At 40.2% G+C, this 26280-nt stretch overlaps 1 protein-coding gene across 2 annotated transcripts in view; it reads left to right on the top strand.

Moving 5' to 3' along the window:
- Positions 1 to 25775, top strand: part of COLGALT2 (collagen beta(1-O)galactosyltransferase 2) — a 126972-nt gene extending 101197 nt beyond the window's left edge. For both annotated transcript variants that reach the window (XM_089678828.1, XM_089678829.1), the window contains exons 9-12: positions 4322 to 4454; positions 8671 to 8798; positions 14047 to 14253; positions 21821 to 25775. In XM_089678828.1, coding sequence (XP_089534954.1) covers positions 4322 to 4454; positions 8671 to 8798; positions 14047 to 14253; positions 21821 to 22094 — 742 coding nt within the window. In that variant the 3' untranslated portion in view covers positions 22095 to 25775. The remainder of the gene's footprint in view (positions 1 to 4321; positions 4455 to 8670; positions 8799 to 14046; positions 14254 to 21820) is intronic.
- The last annotated feature ends 505 nt before the right edge of the window (positions 25776 to 26280 follow it).

Below are 26280 nucleotides of genomic sequence, written 5' to 3' on the forward strand. Positions count from 1 at the left end.
AGTCCACCCCTGGATAGGAGGGAAGCACGCTGTGTGATGACTTCATCAGTACTCTGATGTTGTACAGTAAGTAGGCTGAGGTGTGTTTTGACCAAGTTGTGCTGTTGCTGTAATGAAAGTTGAGGATCAGGCTATGATGTCTCAGGGTTACTTTGATCGTGATTGTGGCTGCACAGAATTACAAATCCTTTGACAGATAAAGTAATTCCCATGTATGTATTTTTCATAGTCATTCAGCTTTTAACCCAAAGTCACTGTAGAGATAACTCATCACTTTTGTAAGCATGGGCCTAGTATGCACTACACAAAACATTGAACACAATAAAATTAACATTCCCAAGTAAACTATTTTTTAAATTCTTACCCCAGCACTTGCAGTTTACATCATGCACTACTGCTAGCTCCTGCTTTCTTAGTACTGCTTCCCTGATCTTCCAGTCTTTAGAGGAAAGAGTTAACAGTGGACAATGCAGTCTTAAACCAGTCTGTTAACGTGGAGATAGCTAGGGAAGGAGAGAGGAGAAGGGGAGTGTCTTGCTATCCTACACTATAGAGTTGTGTGTTTCTATTGATGCACACAGTGTAGGGTGATGCATCTCTAGCCCCCCATATGCAAGAGTGAAACCCTGAAACAGGAGATCTGGGGCAGTGATCATGGAACCTTAAACTGGATCATGGGAAAGGAGCAAAAAAATAAAGAAGCTGCATACCCAGGAAGTGATTAAATACGCTGTAGACAGTGCTTAACAAATTGGGGATGGAACCACTTCCTGGCTTGCCTATAGCAATTTGATGGTTGGGTGGGACTTTCGTTGTTCTAGGTGGACGTCATATGACGTCCTCCCGGGAACGAGCCATGCTGTGGGTGTGATCTGTCGCTGTCTGTGTCCACTGAACACAGCTGATGACTGATCAGTGTACTGGACTGGTGCCATGTGACCAATCACAGCAGGTCACATGGCAATTGTAAACAATGAATGCCTTCGATTTGTGCCATTCAGTGTTACAATTATGTTGTTTGCTGTGATTGGTCACATGGTACAGACAAGGCCAATAGCAGCCCATCTGTACCATGTGATTAGCTGTAGCCAATCACAGCTAATCACAAAAAAACAAAGTGAATGAATTGATTCCATTCAGTAAAATGCTTGCTTATAGCAGTGAAATTCATTGCTATAAGCAATCATAATGTGTATAACAAAGAAAAATCGTACAATGTTACTATGGTAACATTATATTGCTCTGGTCAGTGTGAAAAAATAATCATAAAAAAATGGAAAAAAATGTAATAATAAAAATAAATTTAAATCTTCAAAGGTTTTTTTTTCGTACTGTCACCAGTCAGTGTTCATGATCACAGCTACACCATGTGATGACACTGCAATGCACTGGTGACAGTATGTAAAAATAAATTGCAAAAGGGCAGTATTTTCAACACGAAACAAAAATCAAGAACACGGGGACATGACCTTAAACTAACTGGAGGAAAGTTCAAAACGAATCTAGTACTATTTCACTGAAAGAGTAGATGGTGCTTGGAATAAACTTCCAGCAGAGGTAGTGAGCCAGTCAACAATAAATAGCTTCAAACATGCTTGGGACAAGTGTAGATCTATACTCAATAAATTTAACAAAAACAAAACAAACAAACCTTTTTTTTTCTGCTGTCACTTAACTATGTTACAAAAAACTCACCATGCCTCTTACTAAATACCTTGAACTGCCTACTTTCCAAAAAGGTGTAATTTAGGAGCTATCTGTACTGTCCTGACACTTTTGGGCCTCAAGAAATGAGAGATAGGCAGTCAGTACATCAAGATTGATCGACTTTCAGATACAGTTGTGACCAAAATTATTCAACCCCCACTGAAATTGAGTGTTTTGGCCAGTTTGACATTGCTTTTGATCATTCAGTCATCTTGCTTACATTTACATTAAAGAGGCACTTGTAGGTCAGACAAATATAACATAACAGTTATAATGAAATAACCACAAATGTCTTTTCTGTGCTCACAGCATTATCAGTTTTATTCAACCCCCAAGTGACATTCAATCTTAGTACTTAGTACAGCATCCTTTTACAGTTATAACAGCTTTTAAACGTGAAGCATAGCTTGACACAAGTGTCTTGCAGCGATCTACGGGTATCTTCGCCCATTCTTCATGGGCAAAGGCCTCCAGTTCAGTCACATTCTTAGGCTTGCGCACTGCAACTGCTTTCTTTAAGTCCCACCAGAGGTTCTCAATCGGATTTAAGTCTGGTGACTGCGATGGCCACTCCAAAATGTTCCAGCCTTTCCTCTGCAACCATGCTCTAGTGGACTTGGAGGTATGCTTGGGATCATTGTCCTGTTGAAAGGTCCAACGTCTCCCAAGCCTCAGGTGTGTGACGGACTGCATCACGTTTCCATCCAATATCTCCTGGTACTGAAGAGAATTCATGGTACCTTGCACACGCTGAAGCTTCCCTGTACCTGCAGAAGCAAAACAGCCCCAAAGCATGATTGACCCTCCACCATGCTTCACAGTAGGCAAGGTGTTCTTTTCATCATAGGCCTTGTTCTTCCTCCTCCAAACATAGCGTTGATCCATGGGCCCAAACAGTTCTAATTTTGTTTCATCAGTCCACAGAACACTATCCCACAACTTTTGTGGTTTGTCCACATGGCTTTTGGCATACTGCAGTCGACTCTTCTTATTCTTTGGAGACAGCAAGGGGGTACGCCTGGGAGTTCTGGCACGGAGGCCTTCATTACGCAGTGTGCGTCTTATTGTCTGGGCTGAAACTTCTGTACCCACATCTGACAAATCTTTTCTCAGTTCCTCAGCAGTCACACGGGGACTTCTCTCCACTCTACGCTTCAGGTAGCGCACAGCAGTCGAAGTCAGCATCTTCTTTCTGCCACGACCAGGTAGCGTTTCAACAGTGCCCTTTGCCTTGAATTTGCGAATGATGCTTCCTAAGGTGTCTCTTGGTATGTTTAACATCTTTGCAATCTTCTTATAGCCATTGCCCTTCCTGTGAAGAGAAATCACCTCTTCTCTTGTCTTCCTGGACCATTCTCTTGCCTTCACCATGTTTGTAACCACACCAGTAAATGTCTAGAAGGAGCTGAGTATCACAGTCATTTTAAAGCTGCCTAATTGGTGCTTATTATGCTTGATTGCTGCTCGGTGACATCCACAGGTGTTTTCAATACCTGATGGAAAGCACCTGTATGAACCTCTGTTCTTCAGAGTGGTAGTCTTTAAGGGGTTGAATAATTGTGGCAATGAAGAAACCACATAAGAACCATTTACTACTGTATTACATAAACAATTGATGTCATTTTAGTTGCATTTGGGTAGTTACAACGTCCTTGTAGGATTTGATTCTGAATACAATTCCAAATGTACACTATAGTCCCTAAACCCCTTTACAGCATTGGGGGTTGAATAATTTTGGTCACAACTGTATATAGCATAGTTTGTGGACTCTATAACTTATAGACTAAATAATAAACACTGATTTGGGTTATTTTCATCAAAGAAATGTAGCAGAATACATTTAGCCTAAATTTATGAAGTGCAATTATTTATTTTTAAAATGTTATAACAGAAAAAAAGAAAATGTGTTTATTTTCAAAATTTTCAGTCTTTTTTCATTTATGTAGCAAAAAAATATAATACCCAGTGGTGATTAAATACCACCAAAAGAAAGCTCTATTTGTGTGGAAAAAGATAAAAATTTAGTTTGGGTACAGCATTGCATGCCCGGGCAATTGTCATTCAAACTGTGAGAGTGCCGAAAGCACTTGGCCTTGGCAGGAAGGGGGTTAAAGTGCAGTAGTTAATATCACTTTAAATTGTGGTGAATGCATCCTTACAGAATATGTAGTGTTAGGACACATCCACAGCAGTTAAACATTGTAAGATATGCAGGACTCACAGCACCAGAGATATGAATTTTCTCTGTAGTGACCCATGCTTAACTCATGCCATTCATTTTTAAGTGCACCCACAGATTAATCTACAGTATATTTATTTATTTGTTTATTTATTACAGGTATTTATATAGCACCAGCACTTTATAGGAGCACTTTACATATTGTACATTCACATCAGTCCCTGCACACAAAGAGCTTACAGTCTAAGGTCTCTGCATATGTACACATACCTTTACATCATAATATAGCTGAGTCCATAGCCTTTTTTTTATGCAGTCATAGCAGTCTGTTATATTTTGTTTGCATAGTTCAAAGTACAGTATAGTGTGTACAATAAATTGTTTGTTATTGTTACCTTGGTTATAGTTACTGATCATTGATTTTCCTACCTTCAGGGCTCTTAATACAAGCCAGCTTAAAGCTCTGAATATAGATGTGATACCAGGATATCATGACCCGTATTCAGGGAGAACACTAACAAGAGGCGAGATTGGATGTTTCCTTAGTCATTATTATATATGGAAAGAGGTAATAAGCCAGTAAATCATACTATTTGTGTTGTATCCCATCTGAAGCTGCCTAAACATGACTCAAATTATAGGTGATTCCCGTGGATTGGGCAAAATTCGTACCATGGATGGCCCTGCAACTGGCTTGATGATCTCCAACTGAAAAGTCAAAGAAGTCAGCTGGAAAAAGTTGGCCAAAAAGTAACTGTAGCCAATTGGCTGCAATCTCTCTTTGGGTATTGTGAGAGTCGCAGGTGCTGGCTGCCAGAATACAATAGCCAGCAGCGGGAGATTGCTTCATCCATGCTATTTAGCGTGGATGGGGGAATCTATGGATTTCTCATATACAGCCCAGCATGTACATGTGTGATCATCTTAACAGCACATGCACTGCACATGTACAATGTAATGGCTGTTGTAAGCTCTTTATTGCACACTCTCTCCTTCCCCAGCACTCTAAGAATCCCCAAACAGCAGCTGTATAACAAATCAATTTTACATTCAGAAGTCAGATGTCCACAGTTACACAGTGGGACCATGTAGTAATTCTGTCCAGACACCCAGAAATCAGTGCTCCTTTCCTAAACCACTGGAACTATATATTATTATGGCTGTTAGCCAAAAGAAAGAAGAATGTTTCATGCCAATTGGGAAAGGATGGATGATTTATATCTAGGTAGACTTTTAAAGGCAAAACCATTTTTTTTACAGCCGTTATCTAAGCATTTCTTAGAGAGCTAATAAAAGATAGAGGGTACAATAAAGAGCACATAGCACTCTATACACAGAACTGTTAGGATGGCAAAAGGAATTGTATGGTTCACCTTAGGTATTCAAAGTGAAACTAAACTGCTTTAAGTTCAATTTTATTTTATTTGTTTTATATTTTTAAGGTTAATACCATTTTTAGTGATATTAAACACACACTGTTTAATTTATATTATCTCTTCTCTTTCTCTATTTAAATGATGGCACTGTAATTATTTTAATAACAAAAAACATCCAAGTGCCTTTTTCCTAATTGATATACAGCTGTCACATGACCCAGCTCTTTCCCAGCCTATCTGCAGAGAAACAGAAGCAGGAGGAGCTTCTAGTTTTCTGCTGCTGGTCACATGTTAGTAAACACAAAATTTAAAAAAACAGCCTTTGGAATACAGAGTAAAAATAAATAACTAATATCAATAAACTGTTTTAAATTGCCATACAAATACATATTTGAAATCAAATCTTTATTATTTTATAGAAATAACATGGTGTGTACAGATTTCTGCCAGAGGTGAACACAGAGGTGAAACCTCCATCAATCATGATGTAATGTCCCGCCCCTATTGTGTTTAGCTGGTTAGTGGGCATGGAGGAGGAGGTAAGGAATGCTCAGCATGGAACATCAGTCAAAGCTGAGCATGTGCAGTAGCTGCCAATACTGCTCTGCAAAATCCCCAACTGCGTTGGGGACATGGACAGAAGGAGGAGATAGAGAGCAGCAGGATCAACCAGGTTTTTTGCAGAACTTTTTTATGATATGGGTTTAGTGACACCTTAACTGTATTCTCTTTACATGATCTTTGTTTGATCTTTGTTTAGAAAAAAATGTTATGAATGATAAAAGATTCCCAAATATGTGCATAGATTATTTACATTATTCACAGCAAAAAGAACAGACCCTTTCAATAATTGGGAGCATTAGACAGAATTAGTTTTGGTTATTTCCTAGGTTTGTGACAGTTCTGCAGAAGAATCAGGGGGTAATGTGCTTTTAATTATGTCTATGAATAACCTATCAACTCATATTTTTACATATAAATATCAGGTAAAGACAAAAAGTTATTCTATTAAAATATGATGAAACTAAAAAAATTGTGAGAAAAGGGTTAAAGCAGAGCCCCAGGCTCCCCCCCCAAAAAAAAATTAAACGTCAGCAGCTACAATTACTGTAGCTGCTGACTTTAAATATTAGGATAAAAAATATAAAATAATGATAATGAAAAGATGTGCTGAAATCCCACACAATCAAAATAAAATAAAATATTAATACATGAGTACACTCTTTGTTGTGCCAAGAAGTTCTTCTTAAAAGTGATTCACTGCTTGTGCCACTCCATTGCAATCACCACAAATCTATGACCATTAATTAATTAAAAAGACAGTCAAAGAATGCTTGATATCCCAGATACTCTAATCCAGTTTACTGCTCACAACTTTATTCTATATGTAAACTCTTCACAGAACCAAACTGCTTTCCACCAATATTGAAACATGGATCACAAAATATAGTTTCTCACAGTGTAGTATTTATTAAAAATCTCCATATAAAGCATAAAACATAAGAAATGCACTTACAAATAGAGATGCCCAGTATCTTGGCACCAATACATTCAGTGCATGTGTGCTGCCGCTGTACCTCCTGGACCTCGGCGTGAGTTCCAATCCCCCAGAACCGAAAATAACGTCAGTGCTTAACCAGATATGACGAACATGCTCATTGCCTCTACATGTTTCGCCACTTAGCGTCTTCGGGAAGCTCTAGTCCACCATATTCCTAAGGACGTACACTATATTGCCAAAAGTATTGGGACGCCTGCCTTTACATGCACTTGAACTTTAATGGCATCCCAGTCTTAGTCCGTAGGGTTCAATATTGAGTTGGCCCACCCTTTGCAGCTATAACAGCTTCATATCTTCTGGGAAGGTTGTCCACCAGGTTTAGGAGTGTGTCTATGGGAATGTTTGACCATTTTTCCAGAAGTGCATTTGTGAGGTCAGGCATTGATGTCGGACGAGAAGGCCTGGCTCGCAGTCTCTGCTCTAATTCATCCCAAAGGTGTTCTGAGGTGTTCTGTCGGGTTGAGGTCAGGACTCTGTGCAGGCCAGTCAAGTTCCTCCTCCTCAAACTCACTCATCCATGTGTTTATGGACCTTGCTTTGTGCACCAGTGTGCAGTCATGTTGGAACAGGAAGGGGCCATCCCCAAACTGTTCTCACAAAGTTGGGAGAATGAAATTGTCCAAAATGTCCTAGTATGCTGACGCCTTAAGAGTTCCCTTCACTGGAACTAAGGGGCCAAGCCCAACCCCTGAAAAACAATCCCACACCATAATCCCCCCTCCTCCAAACTTTACACTTGGCACAATGCAGTCAGGCAAGTACCATTCTCCTGGCAACCACCAAACCCAGACATGTCCATCGGATTGCCAGGCAGAGAAGCGTGAATTGTCACTCCAGAGAACATATCTCCACTGCTATAGAGTCCAGTGGTGGCGTGTTTACACCACTGCATCTGATGCTTTGCATTGCACTTGGTGATGTAAGGCTTGGATGCAGCTGCTCAGCCATGGAAACCCATTCCATGAAATTCTCTGAGCACTGTAGTTGTGCTAATCTGAAGGCCACATGAAGTTTGGAGGTCTTTAGTTATTGACTCTGCAGTCAGTTGGTGATTCCTGCGAACTGCGTGCATGCGCTGGCCCCACTCTGTCATTTTACGTGGCCATGAGTTGCTGTTGTTCCCAGTTGCTTCCACTTTGTTATAATACCACTAAATGTTAACAGTGGAATATAGTAGCAAGGAAATTTCACAGATGGACCCATTCTTTCACAAATGTTTGTAGAAGCAGTCTGCATGCCTAGGAGCTTGATTCTGTACACTTGTGGCCATGGAGGTGATTGGAAGACCTGAATCCAATGATTTGGAGGGGTGTCCGACTACTTTTGGCAATATAGTGCATATAGTTTGCCCTTCTTTGACTGTCTTTTTAATTAAGGAGGTCATGGATTTGTGGGAAGCGCATTGGAGTGGCACAAGTGGTGAAGCACTTTTAAGAAGAACCTTTTGGCACAGCAAAGAGTGGGCTGATGTATTTATTATGTATTTTATTTTGATGGTGTGTGACTCATACTGCTCATGCATGAAGCATGCTGTGCTTTTTGAATGGTCCCACAGTCTTCTGGGACCTGTGAAGGGTCCCAAAAGACTGCAGGGGAAGAAAGGGGGGCCAAACTTCCGACTCAGATCACCACTGCGATCTGAGCTGGAAGTGGGAGAGAGTACCTGTCAAAACAAGTTACCCACTGTACCCCCCCCCCCCCAAAAAGTGCCAAATATGGCAGTGGAGGAGAGGAGGATAAAAACAAGTGGAACTTCCCTTTTTGGGTGAAGTTCCGCTTTAAGTTAACCTTTAAGTGGAGTATGATCTTAAAAAATGTTCTTAACTTGTTTTTGTATACTTGTTTAGGTGATTGAAAGGGGACTAGAGCAAGCTCTTATAATAGAAGATGACGTCCGGTTTGAGTACCAGTTTCGGAGCAAACTGCTAAAGCTAATGAATGATGTTGCAATGGCTGAGTTGGATTGGGACCTAATGTAAGTATGTTTAGTTAGGTTGTTATTAAAGCTAAGTTATATCCTAATGAGAATTTCACATAGGCCTGGTAACTAGTACAATGCTAAAAAGTGCACCTGTTATGAGAGAAAAATGAGAGCTGCCATTGGTGGATGTTTTGAAAATACTAGTTGCTTACACGTCTGGCTTCCATACAGACCTGAAACAAGCATACAGCAAATGAAAATCAAAGAAGAGGTAGAATTCCTTATTGCTATACTTTTTTCAGGTGCACATAAGTTGCAGGGGACCTAGAAAGTATTAAAGCTAAAACATAAGAATGAAAGAAAGGCAACAAGTGTTTTCAGAAGCAGAGATAAGCAATTTAGAAGGACCCTGCCAAGAAGAAAAAAAAAGAGTGAAAAAAGAGAGTAATATTACCTTTTACATTCCTGGTGCTTTGAATTCTGCTAAGAAACCAACTCTTCTGGGAGAGTCCGTTTCCTTGATCCCTACTCTGCTCAGTACTTCCTCCTGCCAACCTCCATATCACTTCTCTGTCCTGAAATGTGGATGCCACTAGAAACCTGGGTGAATGTAGAAAATGCTTCTAGTGTTACTTTTCCCAAGAACTTTATAGGAATCATTGCAATCAATGCCCAATTGATTAAAAACAAGCTTTGCATCCTTCATGAAAAGGGACTCCATGGAAAACCTCAGAAGACTGGGTGTATTGCCACAAATTAAATACAATCATACTACTGCTAATTTCAGAGTTATAGATCTATCAGCGGGGGAAAAAATATTTTCTAAAGTGGATCTGAAATGGATTTCAGTTTAAACTGTTTTAACCTCCCGCCGCCGGCGCCCGTACGTCCCGACATCACAGGGACCGGAACACAGAAGCCGGATGCCGTCATCAGCCGGAGGAGATGGCCAGGGACGCTGCAGGGGACACATCGCAGGAGCGAAGGACAAGGTAAGCTCTGCAGGGACTCCCTATGCAGCGCCGCATGGTAAGCCCGAGTGTAGCTCGGGGTTACCGCTTTTGGTACAGAAACTTTACCCCGAGCTACACTTGGGAATACCGCCAGGGAGGTTAAAGTGGTCCTAAAGACACAGGGCTTTTTTTTACCTTAAAGTAATGCTAAACATTGTATTTTTTTTAAAATAACAAACATGTTATACTTACTTGCTCTGTGCAGTTGTTTTGCACAGAGTGGCCCCAATCTTCTTTTTGGGTCCCCTGCTGACGGTCCTAGTTCCTCTTCCCTGCTGAGTGCTCCATTCACACACACAGCGCTGCTCGGCCCTGTCCCCTAGCTCTCTCCTCATTGGCTGAATGGCTGTTATTGACAGCAGCACGAGTCAATGGCTCCCACTGCTGTGTGAGCCAATGAGGAGAGAGAGACCAGGGAGAACTGCGACTGTCATGCACATTGCTGCATCGAGATGGGGCTCAGGTAATTATTATGGGGGGCTGAGGGGTGAGCTTCACCCAGAAGCATTTAGAACCACTTTAATGCATTCCATGCATTAAGGTAAAAACCTTCTGATTGAATTCCCCCCCCCCCACTTATACTCACCTGACCCCGATTTCGACCCAGCAATGTGCATGAGAGCAGCAGCTCTCTCAGCTTTCTCCCTCTTCATTGGCTTAGAGATAGCCAATAACCAATGGCTCCCAATGTTGGCAATCACAGACATGAGGAGGGAAACACAGAGCCAATTCAGGAGCAAGCACGAATAAGTACCCCATAGCAAGCTGGGGGCACTCGGCGTGGGAGAGGAGCCAGGAGCACCAGCAAGGGACCCAGCAAGAAGAGGATCGGGCCTGCTCTGTGCAAAACCAGAGTAAGTATAAAAGGTTTGTTACTGTTAAAATTAATAAAAATAAATAAAAAAATAAAAAGTGATCCTTTACAATCACTGTAAAGAATTCCTGTAGTGATTTATGAGCTGTGTGGCCAGAGAGCAGGTATTTCACACACCTGCTAGTGTTGGATACCTACAGTAGCCAGAGAAATGCAAAATGCTGAAGTTTCAACACATGAGCTGCCGGAAGGGTAAGTATAAAGCATTTTCTTTTACACACTGTGCTTACTTAGTTCTGCCGTTATAGTGACAGTGCTACTTTAGAAGGAATGGGAAAAAAAATCTTAACACTTAGGTGTTACTAACACATGCTTTTGTATTATAGATTGACACAGCAGCCTTTGAGAAAACTTTGTTAGTGATACATGTTGAGTTCTTCTGAACCCATATATCATCTAGTCTTGACGACAGTTGGTTTTTTTCAAACCAACAAATCAAAAATGATCAAATCAGTGATTCTCCTAATGTGATCATCCAAGTCCCAGATAACACAATACTTTCCATCAAAACTAATGCCAAAATGGAAAGCTGGTTCTACTGCTGGTTGCCATAGCAGTTTTAGGCAGGCAGTATCTTGCTGCTCATGATGAGGCACATGGAAGACACAGGGGACTATATGTTTTTGTTTTCCATGGATATGCATACATCACAAACAGAATAAATGCCCCAGTGAGTCATTTACAACTATAAACAAAACTGTTGTTAATGATGTTCCCACCTTTAAATGTCCTGGAGTTACTGGATTCAGATGATTAGAAAAAGGATTAACTACAAGCTCAAGAATGCAACTGTTGCACTTTGTAAATAACATGTATACAGATATTTCCAAGACAGTAGATGAAATCACTTCTACTTCAAACGAGCACAGGATACAAATTCTGCAGTAGAAGTAATACATTGTAAAGAAGCAAATGCACTAGCAGAGATAGAATTACTAAGATATAACCAGATCTGTTAATGTATGTAATGACTCATGAAATACCAGAACACAGGCACGGTAAGAGGTAAACATAACTGTAATTGTCTTAGCGGATGTGGTAAAAATATACATGATCCAGATGCCTCAGAGAAAATGAAACATAACACAAAGAGAATGGTGAACATGGTCCAAGATATTCAAAAATCAGAAAACAACAACAACCTCCCCCCCAAATAACAGAATAGAAAACATAGCAGAGCATATAAAAGATTATCCATCTTTAGATGTAGCAGAATATTCACTAAAGTAGGAGAGTAATAGTTTAATTTTGAGACTCCATACCCACTAGTGTTTTGTTAAGCTCCTATAAGCTATTAGCATTTTTTTCTGCTCCTAGAAGAAAACTAGTGTTATCCTATGTGTCCATGCACACTACTTTAGGTATTTGTTGAGCTTCCACATCTAGGAGCAGAAAAAAAAGTTTTGTAGAATTTTGTGGAGCATTGTTTTAAGCAGAAAAAACACTAAATACTCTTAAACACTGCTAAATGCTACTAAAACGCTCCTTACATAGTTACAGTTAGTCCGGATGAAAAAAGACAAAAGTCCATCCAGTTCAACCATAGAAAAAAAAAAAGTTATAATCCTATACCTACAGTTGATCCAGAGGAAGGCAAAAAAAAAAAAATCAGCAAAGCGTGATCCAATTAGCACCTGCTGGGGAAAAAATTCCTTCCTGATCCCCCGAGAGGCAATCGGATATTCCCAGCATCAAATTTACCTATAAATGTTAGTATCCAGTTATATTCTGTGTATCTAAGAAAGAACCCAGGCCTTTTTTGAAGCAATCCACTGAGCTGGCCAGAACCAGCTCTTGAGGGAGTCTATTCCACATCTCTCACTGTGAAGAAACCTTTCCGAGTTTGGAGATTAAATTTCTTTTCCTCCAGACGTAAAGAGTGCCCCCTTGTCCTCTGTGATGACCTCAGGGTGAATAGCTCTACACCAAGTTCACTATATGAACCACTGATGTATTTAAACATGTTGACTCCTAACAACTTTTATTTTAGCTTTTTTAGTTTTTTACTTTAAATGTACTGTAAAATGGTAATAAAGCGCTAATACTCCTAAACGCTTCTGGATGCTACTAAAAAATGCTATTACCAGAATTTTTTATCCAGCATTTTTTGAGCTTAAAAAAAACCCTGCTAGTGTGCATGGAGCCTGAAACTGCAGTAGGCAGTTTTGTGTGTATATATTCATGGACATGTCTGAGCCCTTTTGTTTTTTATTATACAGTTAGACTATAGTATATTATTGTGTTTCTCTTGATTGGAACTGCTGCAGAATTACAGTTTTTCTTGTTAATTTTTTTATAGCCTGCTTAACCATTTGCTGTCCAGAGCATTTTTTGCATTTCTCAAACACATATTGTTGCTAGAAAATGACTTAGAACCCCAAAACATGATATATTTTCTGATACACTGTGCTGGTTACAGCAATCCTGGAGTACATGATGGAATGGATACACCAGGAAATGGCGGAAGTAGGAGGGCCCCCTCCCAAGCCCTGTAATAGTGACCAAATGGCTGGTGCTTAGATCACTTTACATGAAAGCTAAAAATCAATATCTGGCTCATGACTGCAGCTGGTATAACCACTTGCTCCCAAGAGCATATAAAAACTTCCTAGTAATGGGAAGCGGTTAAGGGGAGAAGGGAAGAAAAGGAGAAGAGGGGAACATTTTAAGAAATGTGAAGTGCCCTGACAATAAAGTCCATGTATATAAAACAGAAATAGCAGGATAAATAATACAACAAGCAGAATTATCAGATTGTAGGATCAAAAGCAGAAAACACTTAGCTGTGCTGGATACAACACAAGGTGCTGCAAACCGTGGGGTCTTCCTTCCCTCTGGTCCTTTCAGAAATACAGCTCTGTCAGTACTACTTTAATGAAAATGATCAATGAATGGAGGAGGCAGACCTTTTGTTTATCCACCTCTTCCTCCATTCATATATTGTTTTTCATTCATAGAAGTGATAGTACAGGTGGACGGAAATGGTGAGCATAGCCAGGAACTCTTATGTGAGTGCCTGTCAAATTTCCCTCAGCACTAATGACTCCCACCACACCAGAATATTACAGCAGCGGGGCTGGGAGGGATTGGAGGAGGAGGATTTCAACTAAGCAAGGAGATATCGGCACAAGGGACAAGTTGTATTGATAGTAAGTAATGTCCCTTGTTTGTTTTTTTTTAACTAAACTTAGGCTTTAAGGTATCTCTAAGAAATGACCTTCATGGTAGAACACAAGAACTGGATTAAATAAATATGCCTAGTATGATTTAGATGTCAATTTGATCTCATTGGACAGGAAAGAAAGTTTAGTATCTATGGTATGTGTATATGGAAGCATGCAATAATGTTTTCCATGCCACGTAAGTAGCAATTTTAGTAATTGTTTTAATGTATATTTGTTTTTGATTTTTAAAGCTACATTGGCAGGAAAAGAATGCAAGTGCAACGCCCTGAGAAAGCTGTTCCCAATATAATGAATTTAGTTGAAGCTGATTATTCATACTGGACACTGGCTTATGCCATCTCCCAGCAAGGAGCTCGGAAACTTGTTGATGCGGAACCTTTGAACAAAATGCTGCCGGTGGATGAGTTTCTTCCAGTGATGTATAACAAGCATCCAGTGTAAGTAAAGCCATTACTTAAGGTGGACTGATGCTCTCACAAATATATAAAAGAAAAACAAGTGATGTTTATAGGGCATAGAGAATGCAAAAATACTTTCTGTTGTTTTGGAAAGCTTGCAATTCACTGTCTGGCATGAATCAGATGAGCAGTGCTCTAACCTGGAGGGCTAATGAACTGAAAGCATTCTAAGTAGAATGGGACTTTTTTCAGCACTCTCTGTACCTTTTTCTTTAAAAAAAAACATTGCATAAGGTGATTTTCTTTTTATGTAACAAACAGTACAGTAAATATGTACTATGCTGCCCTGAATAGGTACTATGTAAATAGGTACTATGCAGCCCTAATCTGATACTTTACCGCCCTAGTTTGACACTGCCCTAGCCTGACACTATACTGTCCTTGACTGACTCTATACTGATCTCTGGTATGCACTGTGTGGGAAGGAGGAGCTCTGCTGCCTGTGCTCTACCCTGCCAGCAGGGACTCAAATGAGAACAAAAAAAAAGTGCACCAACCTTGCGCATTACCTCAGTAAAAAGATATGATTTTATTAAAATAAGAGGTATACTCACAAATGTAGCAATATAAAATGCATATAGAGTCCAAGATTGGAACACTGGAGTACGAGACAAGTGTGAATCCCAACAAAAAAGGGAGACTCTCAGAATAAGGCTGACATGTTTCAAATGGAGATCCCCTCTTCATCAGAGCTAATCACATCTTTTTACTGAGGTAATGCGCAAGGTTGGTGCGCTTTCTTTTGTTCTCATTTGCAGTATTGGTCGGGCTTCCCCAGCCTTATTTAAGAGCTGCATAACCTTTGATCCGTTGGTGGACGAACGTCCATAGAGGTTGATCCATCCACCTACTTCTGATCTGGGTCCCTGAGTGCAGAAGGTGTTTTTTCTGCTTTCACTGCCAGCAGTGACTCTTGTCTTCTATCCTGCTGGTCTCCTATCCTCTGCCCCGGTGCCATTTTTTACTGACCCACACATTGGACAGGCTAGATCCAGCCCTGTTGGATGTGCTTAAAATTCATAGTAAAATGATTAAATAAACAAAAACTGTATACAGTAAAGTGAGCATTAAGAGAAAAAACTGGGAGCAGATAGCACAAATAGTGAACCCACTCCATATCGTAATAAAACATACCAAAAGTGCTGCGCTATATGAGATAATAATGATAAGTGTATATACCTGAAAATCAAAAAACAATCAATTCATATAGAGGAAATGTGATACAGTAGCCCATGAATGTTGCTACATATCAAGTCGATAAATATACAAAAAATAATATATTATGAAACGTGCAATCATAAATAATAGTGGCTCAACAAATAGTCCAAATGAATAAAAGAAGAAGTCCTTGATCCAATAATATTCCATGCAAAAGGTGCTCAGTGGCATAAAGGGCTGCACCCACAATTAGCATGAACCGCAGTCCTGAATAGAGTGAAGTGATATCCCAATGTGGAAATAAGACAGCTGTGAAATCCTTCACCACTATGCACTCACCAGAACTTAAGTATACAGGCTTGTAGTAAAAATCCTCCAAGGTATGGATATCTCCTGCTCTCAAGGACTCATATGTGACCTTCAGTAATGTGTCCTAAATAAGGAGAGCTCACCACACAGAGCCCAAGATGGAGCTATCTAGTGTAGTATTTATTAATTTCCAATACAAACAAATACACTCCACATAGAACAAAAAAAATGCGACTGCACTTACAAAGATGGCCGCTGGACCAAAAACATGGACTCGGCGGCGTGATGTCAGCACGTAGGCTCCTCCCTGATGCATTTTATGCACACACACGTTCTCAAAGGAACCGCCTTCTCTTTGTTCTACATGGCCTCTCACCACACAGTTCATTGGGAACAACGCAAAAATGCTAGTCATCAGGAAAAGGACAACACTCCTCCTTGTCCCTCATTCTAGCTCCTCCATTTTCACCTCTACACCCGCTATACATGATTCCCTATCAACAGGCTCCAGGAATAGGGATGATGATATATTAAGTTGACCCTGTGGCTCCTCCAACAGGGATGAAGGTCTGCATGGGAGCATGCAGAGTAGGGGTACGTGTAGGCTGCAACCTTGCTCTGATTCTGCTAACCCCACCCAAAAATCTGTAGCATTAAGCAGGCAAGCTTCATTGCCCCAGCTGCTAGAGTGAAAAAAAAAAAAATACACCACTAACTGCCCACATGCCTAGCAACTAAATGCTAGCTTGATCAATTGCTGGCTTTACAATTCCTACTTTTCTAACTCATGGATCCTGTCCTCTTAAGGGAATTTTCAGCCTGTGCTGTGTCACAGTGGCAATTTCCTGGTTGCCATTTCTTTGCACGTAAGACCATCCCTGCTCTTCACCATCATCTGGAAGCCAATGTTTCTACATCGCTGAACCACTTGGTCAACAGCAAAGTAATATATCATTCACAGCCCACTGGGGGACAGGGCAGTTTCTCTTCAGGATAACAACTGCCTCCGCTCTGCAATGTGGGTTTGTGGATTATGGTTTGTTTTGCCCCTGTTTTGGCAATTTCTATGACATTTACAGTTTTAGTTTATGGCTATAATGCCTCTGCTGCATTCAACACTCAATTATGACTGCTACACAAAAAAATTGTTGTTTTGGCAAAAACTCCTACAAAAAATGGAAATCAATCATATTGGCTGGCTACTGGTTTATGTGAGCTAAACAATTATGAAAAGGAAAGAAAATTACTATACATGCAATTTTTGTAGTGCCAGAATATGGTGTCTTTCCTAAAAATGTTCTATAAATCCACATACAGTTTTAAGGCATCACCCAAGTGTGTTAAGGAATTGCATATTTGTTTGTAGCCCTGCAAGCTGCTCCAAAGTGGCATCCCAATCTTGAACTCTAAAATAGCTTCACCTTAACTTTTAGATTAAAAAATGACCATTACTGAAATGGAACTTTTGGCTACCATTGATTTCAGTGGTGTTTGGATTCTGAATTTGAACTTCAATAACCTTTCCTGAATATTTACCAAACTTAACCCAGGTACATTCGACTCATCACTAATTACCTTGTACAATTTTAAAACTGTAATTTAAAGAATTTGTGATGTTTCCATGCCACTTTAAATGCTACAAGAAATGGACCCTCTCCTTGCTGTATGGTATTTTTGTTTTAAGGAGAAGCACAGTGGCTAAATGGTTAGCACTTCTGCCTGGCAGTGCTAGGGTCATTGGTTCAAATCTCAGCCACAGCACCACCTGGCTGGAGTTTGCATGTTCTCCCAGTGCCTGCGTAGGTTTCCTCTGGGTACTCTGGTTTCCTCCTACACTCCAAAGTCACGCTGGTAGGTTAATTGGCTCCTGTCTAAATTGGTCCTATTATGTGTATGTATGAATGTGAGTTAGGAACCTTAGATTGTATGCCTGTTTAGGGTTAGGAACTGATGTGAATGTACAATATATATGTAAAGCACTGCATAAATTGAAAGTGCTATATAAGTACCTGAAATGAAAATAAATAAAGGGAAGACAACACATCCTGATACATCCTGATATATATGTAGATTATTATACAGGATTTATATAGTTCCAACTGTTTGCTTGGCGCTTTACAATATAAAGGGAGATACATATACTTAATAATAATAATATATATATATATATATATATATATATATATATATACTGTATATATATATAAAATGATACAGTTCAATACAAGAGGGTTAAGAGGGCCCTACTCCTTGGAGCTTACAATCTAAGAGGGAGGGGCTAGTGGTCCAAAAGGTAATAACTGTGGGGGACGAACTGATGGGAGAAATAGAAGATTTGGTTATTAGCTGAAGGCAGGATAGGCTTCCCTGAAGAGATAGGTTTTTAGAAATCGCCTAAAAGTGAGCAGACTAGGCAATATTGAAATAGATTGGGGTAGATACTTCCGGAGGATGGGGGGGGGGGGCTCTGGAGAAGTCCTGGAGATGGACATGGGAGAAGAAAACAAGGGAGCTAGAGAGCTCGAGGTCATGGGAGGAGCAGAGAGTATGGTTTGGGTGATATTTAGAAAGAAGATTGGTGATGTAATTGTGGGCAGAGTTATAAATCGCTGTTATTGTTAATGTTTTGAATTTTATTCTTTGGGCAATGGGAAGCCAGTGGAGGGATTGGCAGATATCTTGGAGATATTACGGAGGTGAAGTCTACAAGATTTGGACAGTGATTGGATTTGGGGCTGAAAGGACAGATGGGAGTCCAGGATTTTATGTAGTACCTTAGCATGAGGGGAGGGACTGATGGTTGTATTATTGATCTTGATGGAGAAGTCAGGGGAGGGGGCATGGGCTGGATGGAAAAGTATGAGCTCAGTTTTAGAAAGATTGAGTTTGAGGAAGTGGAGTGACATCCATGCAGATATGTCACTTAGTAGGTTAGTGATGCAAGAGGAGACTGAAGGGGTGAGGTGAGGAGTAGCAAGAAAAGAATAGATTTGTGTGTCATCAGCATAGAGATGGTACTTGAAGCCATGGGAGTTTATCAAGTGACCAAGAGAGGAGGTGTAGATGGAGAAGAGAAGGGGTCCAAGGACAGAACCTTGAGGGACTCCTACAGAAAGAGGAAGTGGAGAGAAGGAGACAGAGTTATAGGTAACACTGAAGGAGCGATGCGATAGGTAGGAGGAGAACCAGGAGATAGCAGAGTCTCGGAGGCCAAGATAGTGGAGTTTTTTTTTAGGAGGGGTTGGTCAACAGTATCAAAAGCTGCAGAGGGTTCAAGTAGTAAGAGTACGGAGTAGTGGCCATTGGTTTTAGCAGCTAATCATTAGTGAGTTTTAGTAGGGCAGTTTCAGTGGAGTGGAGTAAGCGAAAGCTGGACTGTAGAGGGTCAAGAAGACTGTTGTCAGTGGGGTTGGAACTCAGGTGATTGTAGACTAGGCGTTCTATGAGTTTAGAGGTAAAAGGGAAATGTAGATAACAAGTAGAAACATATCATAAAAAATTTAAATTTTATAAAGCATAAGTTTGTGTGATATCATAAGGAGAGTATAAAGAATACAATATAATATTAAATTTGAACAAAATATAATATAAAACAATAGCCATCTTATATATGTGTTTTAGAGTGCCATTGAATCTTAGTAGAAGATGGGTTTCTTATTGATTATATAAATGGTAGTTTTTTTTTAGAAAAGGACAGATGGAAATTAGCATTAACAATATTTGGATTTATTACAGATACTTATATAGCACTGTTAATTTATGCAGTGTTTTACATATATATTGTACATTCACATCAGTCCCTAACCCTCAAGGGGAGTACAATCTAAAGCCCCTAACTTACATTTATACATACACATACTAGGGCCAATTTAGACAGGAGCCAATTAACCTACCAGCGTGTCTTTGGAGTGTGGGAGGAACCCGGAGTACCCAGAGGAAGCCCACGCAGGCACAGGGAGAAAATGCAAACTCCAGGCAGGTGGTGCCAACCATTTAGCCACTGTGCTGCCCCACTAAACAACTTATTAAAGTCTACTGAGAAATATGAATCAATCCATATGTCATATTCAATGACCTAACCAGCTAAACTGAGTAGTGACTTTAGAAGAGACACTCCTTGATGGTCCGACGACTGCACAACGTTTGTTGTAACATCATCCACCTCACATCCCCCAGTGAAAGTGCCGTACCGCTCATGAGCAGCGAGGAGGATCGGGTGAGGTGCTGTCTATATGATACACTGCTACCTTCCATGGATATTGTTGATGTTGGGCATGCTTGTATTTTTCCTATGTGAGTTCATTACTTTCTATATAATAAATGTTTTTTAGCGGAATTACGCTATGAGCTCTCTTTTAGTTCTTTCCCTTGTGATGAAGTAAATATTTTGGAGGATGTCCCGCCATCTAATCAGCCTTTAATTGCCGAGGGGCTAAGTGATTGAAGATCCTCATAACGTCTGACGCTCACCATAAGCGCGATTGCCTATCAAGTTTAGATGGGCCATGATATCTGATGAGTGCCACTGAATTTGGGGTGGTTTTACTCTGCAGCACGTGGTGACACTTGAGTAAAATTTCATGCACTTACTCAATGAGTTTCATTTGCTCATGTGGTGACTTTAGTGGATCAGAAGGACTTTTTTATTCAATCACATTTTATAAATTTTTTTTTGGTGGACTTGTTTGAAGTATTTATGTGTTTAAAGAATTGGACTTTTACTGATTTAATTTAATTTAATTGATTTTTATATATTTATATTTATTTGTTATAGCACAATATTTAACTGTGTATTTATTTTTGTCACTGTGGGTATATTTGATTTTTTGTGCTGCTTTCACTGGTCACTGTAAAGAATATAGTGTGTGTATATATATATATATATATATATGTATATAAATATATATATCAGGGTAGCAGGTGTATGCTACAAAAATCCAGATGTGTTGGAGGTACTCATAGCTCTTGAAACAGCAGCTAGCACATATCAGCAAGGTTTATCTCATCAATGTTTGAGCATATCGGCATGTTGACTGTGAGCAGGCTGACTTTCTCAAGACACACGTGTAGCCCTTTTGGGGGGTATGAGAAATGGCCCTTCCCAAACAGGATGTAGCGCTAAACCTGTCAGTAAATAAAAGAACCAGAACCTTCGCTAAGTGGAAGAGTGGGATTGGTAATACATTTGTCAGTGCCTCCACCCAGGACAGGACCTCTGTGAACAGGATTCCCTTCCTGTGGAATGAACCAGTAATGTAATAAAAGTAATTGGAAGCAACAGAACTACTGCAACCAGCATATAACATTAACTATAAGCATATAGATGCACTCCGGTATAGAAGGAATAGCTTTGTATAAGGAAAGATTAATAACAGTACATACATTTAATGTGCAAAGATATTATCAGCAAAGGACCTGATATCAGTGAAACTGTGCACATATATCAGGATACAGTATATTTAGAATAGTTATTCATAGAGATATCTTTTGCAGCAAAACACGCATTGCTGGGGCCCCTGAGGATGATACAGCATTTGTCTTTGTGTCAGAGTCCGGTTGACAAGATCTGCTGTGATGAGAAGACCCTCTAGCCATTACCTAACTAGTCTGGAATATAGACCAAGTTATCTATCAATACTCATCTCTTTTGATCTGGTACTGGTAGCATGGACAGGACATGTGGACCTTCTCTCTCTCCACTTCCTTCTTCCAGGATTTTTTTCCCAACAACCCCAAGTCAGGAAGTGATAATTATAATTTTACAGTACAGTGGGATGTTAACGGTTGACAGTAGAGAGCAGCAGATCGCTACACATGTCTTGAAAAAGATGGCTAATGCACCATTGAAACATCTATTCAATAAACATGTTAACTATTTTAAAATGTACTGTAACTAATTTTTCATCATCTGATACAGTATCAACATTTAATCAGCTAAAATTACGTAAACTATTTGACTGCATTTGGATGCCAAAATAAATTCTCAAAACACAAACGTATCTGCACAGTGTTATTTGAAGGTGGCTTTTAGTTTGTGTGTATCTTCATAGGTTAACTTGATCCACTCTTGTGTTTTTAGAGAAACATACATGGAGTTTTATAATCTGCGGAACCTGAAGGCCTTCTCCTCTGAGCCCTTGCTTGTCTACCCTACTCATTACACAGGTCAGCCAGGATACTTCAGTGACACAGAAACATCCACTATATGGGACAATGAAACTTTATCAACAGACTGGGACAGAAGATACTCAGGAAAGACAAGGCAACAAGGTGAAATACACACTGATGCTCAGAACACCGAAGCATTATCACCACAGGCAACAATTGATGCATCATCACGAGATGAACTTTGATTATTGTAAAGTATGTGTAGAGCAGATAGATTTTTGTATAGAAAGATTTAACTGTGAATAACTGAGCATTTTTGTAAAGATAATTATGTGTATTGTACACTTTGTAAAATAACAAAAACAAGACTTGGTTTGCAAATCTTGAAGTTGCTCACTAACCGCTTCTCCTAGAAAAGTTGAGAATACAGTGGGGAGTCTGGACTCCCTAGGATACATATTTATGATTTTATTTATGTACATTTCTAAAATAATATATGTTCTTTGGGTGTGTCAATATTGCAAAGGATTTCAAAATGAAGAACATATACGATATTGTACAACTAGAAAAATGTATTTTGTACTTTGATACTAGAAATTTTAACGGTAATTATTTTTGCAAATTAGTATGAATTTTGGTTAAATGGGTTTTGTTATTTTTTTTTATGTTTTATTCAGGTAGACTTGAGAATACTTAATACATAAAAGATATAAATACATTTATTTTTTTTACTGTAATAATAACAATAAGCTGCTGATTCAGCCAGTTTTGTGAAAATCTCTCAAACAAACAGGAACTATAATTATAATTAGGTGAACTTTGACAGAGCAACACAAATGTTATCCATACTGTAGATCCATCTGTAATGGTCAATATTATATTTTCCGTGTGGTCTCCACACGGACAGTTTCCAGATTCACTGGTGAATAAAGAGTATAAATAATCATCTGGCTTTGCATCTTAGTGCCAGTGCAAAGCTATGGGAATAAACATATTTCCACATGAGAGGATCACCCTACTTAGTTTAGACTAACTAGTTTAGAGTAAAAAAGGAAATATATATCTCTGTTCCGCTATCCTAGAACATTCTCAGTAGAGGTATAGGGCGGGAATAAAAACCTCTAGAGCAAACTTTTCAAACAAAGGGCCAGTATACTATCCTTCAGACTTTAGGAGGGCTGGATTAGGGCCATTGAGGATAGAAAATATCAGTGAGAATAAACATGGCCTCAGTGTTGTTGGTCAGTAGGATAAGGAGTAGTGCCCAACCATTGGTATTAGTGGGAAGAATAGTACACTATTATTGGTTTCATGGGAAAAAGTACTGCCCCATGCTTGGTCTCAGTGGGAGGAATAGTGCCCCAAGGGCCAGATAAAGGGTAGCAAAGAGCCATATCTGGGCCCTTGGGCCAGAGTTTGGAGACCCCTGCTCTAGAACAACTGAAATCAGCAAGAAATGGATGGAAAGGCAGCAGTGGAATATGATCTGGAACTTTCTGAGCACCTTCTTTGCAGTACCAAAGTTGGCAATCAAAGTAATTATTTGTTATTGGATATTTAATGCCATGGTCTGAAAACATCAAGTAAATTTAAAGGTCAAGTCCTTCCAAACTAATTTTAAACTCCAATAGAGCATGGAGCATACAATTAAAGTGATATTAAAGGGTTACTTTTTTTTTAACTACCTGCCAACCTCAGATAGCCAAATGACGGCTACACTGCGGCCAGTTCTGGGAGGGCGTCATATGACGTCCTCCCAGAATGCGCTCTCCTGCGCGCCCCTGGGGGCACGCCCCCGGAGATCTCCGCGATCGCTGTGTCCTACGGACACAGCTGATCACGTGATGTGGTAAAAGGCCAATCACAGCGGACTTTTACCTCGTGATCAGCCGTGTCCAATGACACGCTGATCACCGGGAAATACAATTGCCGGTTCTCGGCTGCACTTTCCTCACGCTGTCAGAGCGCGAGGAAAATACTGCCGAGAACCAGCAGTTGTCAGAGCACGGATCGGCACCGATCATCAGGGCACTGATTATCAGTGCTCTGATGATCGGTGCCCAGCAGCGTCACCCACCAGTTCCGCCCACCTGTGCCCAGCAGTGCACCCACCTGTGCCCAGCAGTGCACCCACCTGTGCCCAGAAGTGTCACCTACTTGTGCTCAGAAGTGCCACCTACCTGTGCCCAGCAGTGCCACCCACCTGTGCCCACCAGGGCTACCCACCAGTGCCCGTCAATGCAGTGCTGCCAGTCAGTGCCCAGCGGTTGTGACCAGCCAGTGCCCAGCAGTTGCGCCAGTCAATGCCTAGCAGTGATGCCAGTCAGTTCCACCTATCAGTGCTGTCTATCAGTACCCATCATCAGTGCCGCCTATCAGTGCCGCATATCAGTGCCGCCTATCAGTGCCACCTATCAGTGCCGCCTATCCGTGCCACCTCATTAGTGCTGCCCTTCAGTGCTGCCTATCAGTGCCCTTCAGTGCTGCCTATCAGTGCCCATCAGTACTGCCTATCAGTGCCCATCAGTGCTGCCTCATCAACGCACATCAGTGAAGGAGAAAAATTACCTGTTTGAAAAATTTTATAATAGAAACAACGAAAAAAAACCCACTTTTTTTTCACATTGTTTGCAATTTTTTTGTTTATAGCGCAAAAAGTAAAGCACCCAGAGATGATTAAATAACACCAAAAGAAAGCTCTATTTGTGAGAAAAAAATGATAAAAATTTCATATGGGTACAATCTTCAATGACCACGCAATTGTCAATCAAAGTGCAACAGTGCTGAAAGCTGAAAATTGGCCTGGTAAAAAAGGGGGGTATAAGTGCCCAGCAGGCAAGTGGTTAAATAACAAACACATCATACTTACCTGTTCTCTGCAGTGGTTTTGCACAGAGAGGATTCTCCTCTTCTGGACCCCCCCGCTTGCACTCCTGGCCCCTCCCTCCTGTCGGGTGCTCCCACAGCAAGAAGCTTGCTATGGGGGTACTCACTGCTCTGTGTGTCCATTCACACACAGAGTATCGGCTTGGCTGCACCCCCTCTCTCTTCTCATTGGCTCACTGGCTGTGATTGAGAGCAGCAGGTGCCAATGGCTACTGCTGCTTTCTCAGCCAATGAGGAGAGGGAGTCCCAGGATTGCCAAGATTGCTGGATGAAGAGGGGGCTTAGGTGAGTATAAGGGGGGGCTGGGGGCACTGCTGCACACAGAAGGTTTTTTACCTCCATGCATAGAATGCATGAAGGTAAAGAAACCTTGAGCCTTTACAAACACTTTAAATGGAGAGTACAGAGTGCATGCCCAGACTGGCTGAAAGGATTTTGACAAGTGGCTGGTGTCATCCACAAGTTGTGTAGATGATATTTTACTGTGTCAAGTACAGGTTTGTATAAGACTGATAGGGAGGCTGGAGGCCACTACTCCATTAGATATGTATTAGCTAACCATAATCATCAGAGGCGGAAGATTTGTGTATGGCAATATCTCTGTTTAATATCATTGTTTAAATCTCAATATATATGACCAATTTAACTGGGATTTATTTATCAAAATGTTTTAGGAAAAGTTGTTTTTTTACATGTTATACTACACTGGGTGGATACTGAATAAGACAATTTGTTTAGTACACTTTATAAACTAATACTGATATGCGAAGTAACTTACTGCCAATTAAGACCAGGAAAATGCCATCTAAACTCAAAAAACCCCAAGACTGGAAAACTCCCTGGACCAAGTACAATCATAATATCCTCTATTTATTACATTCCCTTATATGAATAGCTATTGTAAGGAAGGAACCAATTACATTTAAATGTAATAACATGTAGGTTAGTATACATCAGAAGTGTTTTTTATAAAGATTTGATCCATTTTAGCTTTTTTTATTATGTTTAAATTAAACTAAATAAAATATTTTATCTTTTGATCATGTTTATTTTATTCAGAATCTATATATATGTAGCAGGTCTTCTGTAGGAGCCAGCATTTCTTTTAGGTACCTGAGTCTTTTCCTGAAAATGCCCCACAGCCAGGCACATATGCACATTTACTCTTTTTGCTCACAAATCCATCTAGGGTTGGTGGTTTTGATGTTTATAAAGGGTTGAACTTGGATGGGGATTGGGGAAGGTAGGATACTTCAACAACTTGGTATAATAAACTTGAGGACACTAAACTAAGCCTTACCAGGCTTCTTGAAACACTGAACACCACTGTCCCTGTGTAGCAGATAGTGGACAGGTTCTGCAGTACAGTATCAAGGAGCTTGTGCCTTCCTCAGTGAAGAGTCTAAGCAATAGCCCCTTTACAGGGAATGGAGTGACTATGCTTTTCAGGACAATGCTTCTTAGCAAACACATGGCCGACCTCTTTCTTTCTCTCTCTTTCTCTCTGAATAAATATATATATATATATATATATATATCATTATA

This window comes from Staurois parvus, unplaced genomic scaffold (genome assembly GCF_062004578.1).
Source record: "Staurois parvus isolate SC_StPar_1 unplaced genomic scaffold, SC_StPar_1.0 ptg000210l, whole genome shotgun sequence".
Classification (NCBI taxonomy): Eukaryota; Metazoa; Chordata; class Amphibia; order Anura; family Ranidae; genus Staurois; species Staurois parvus.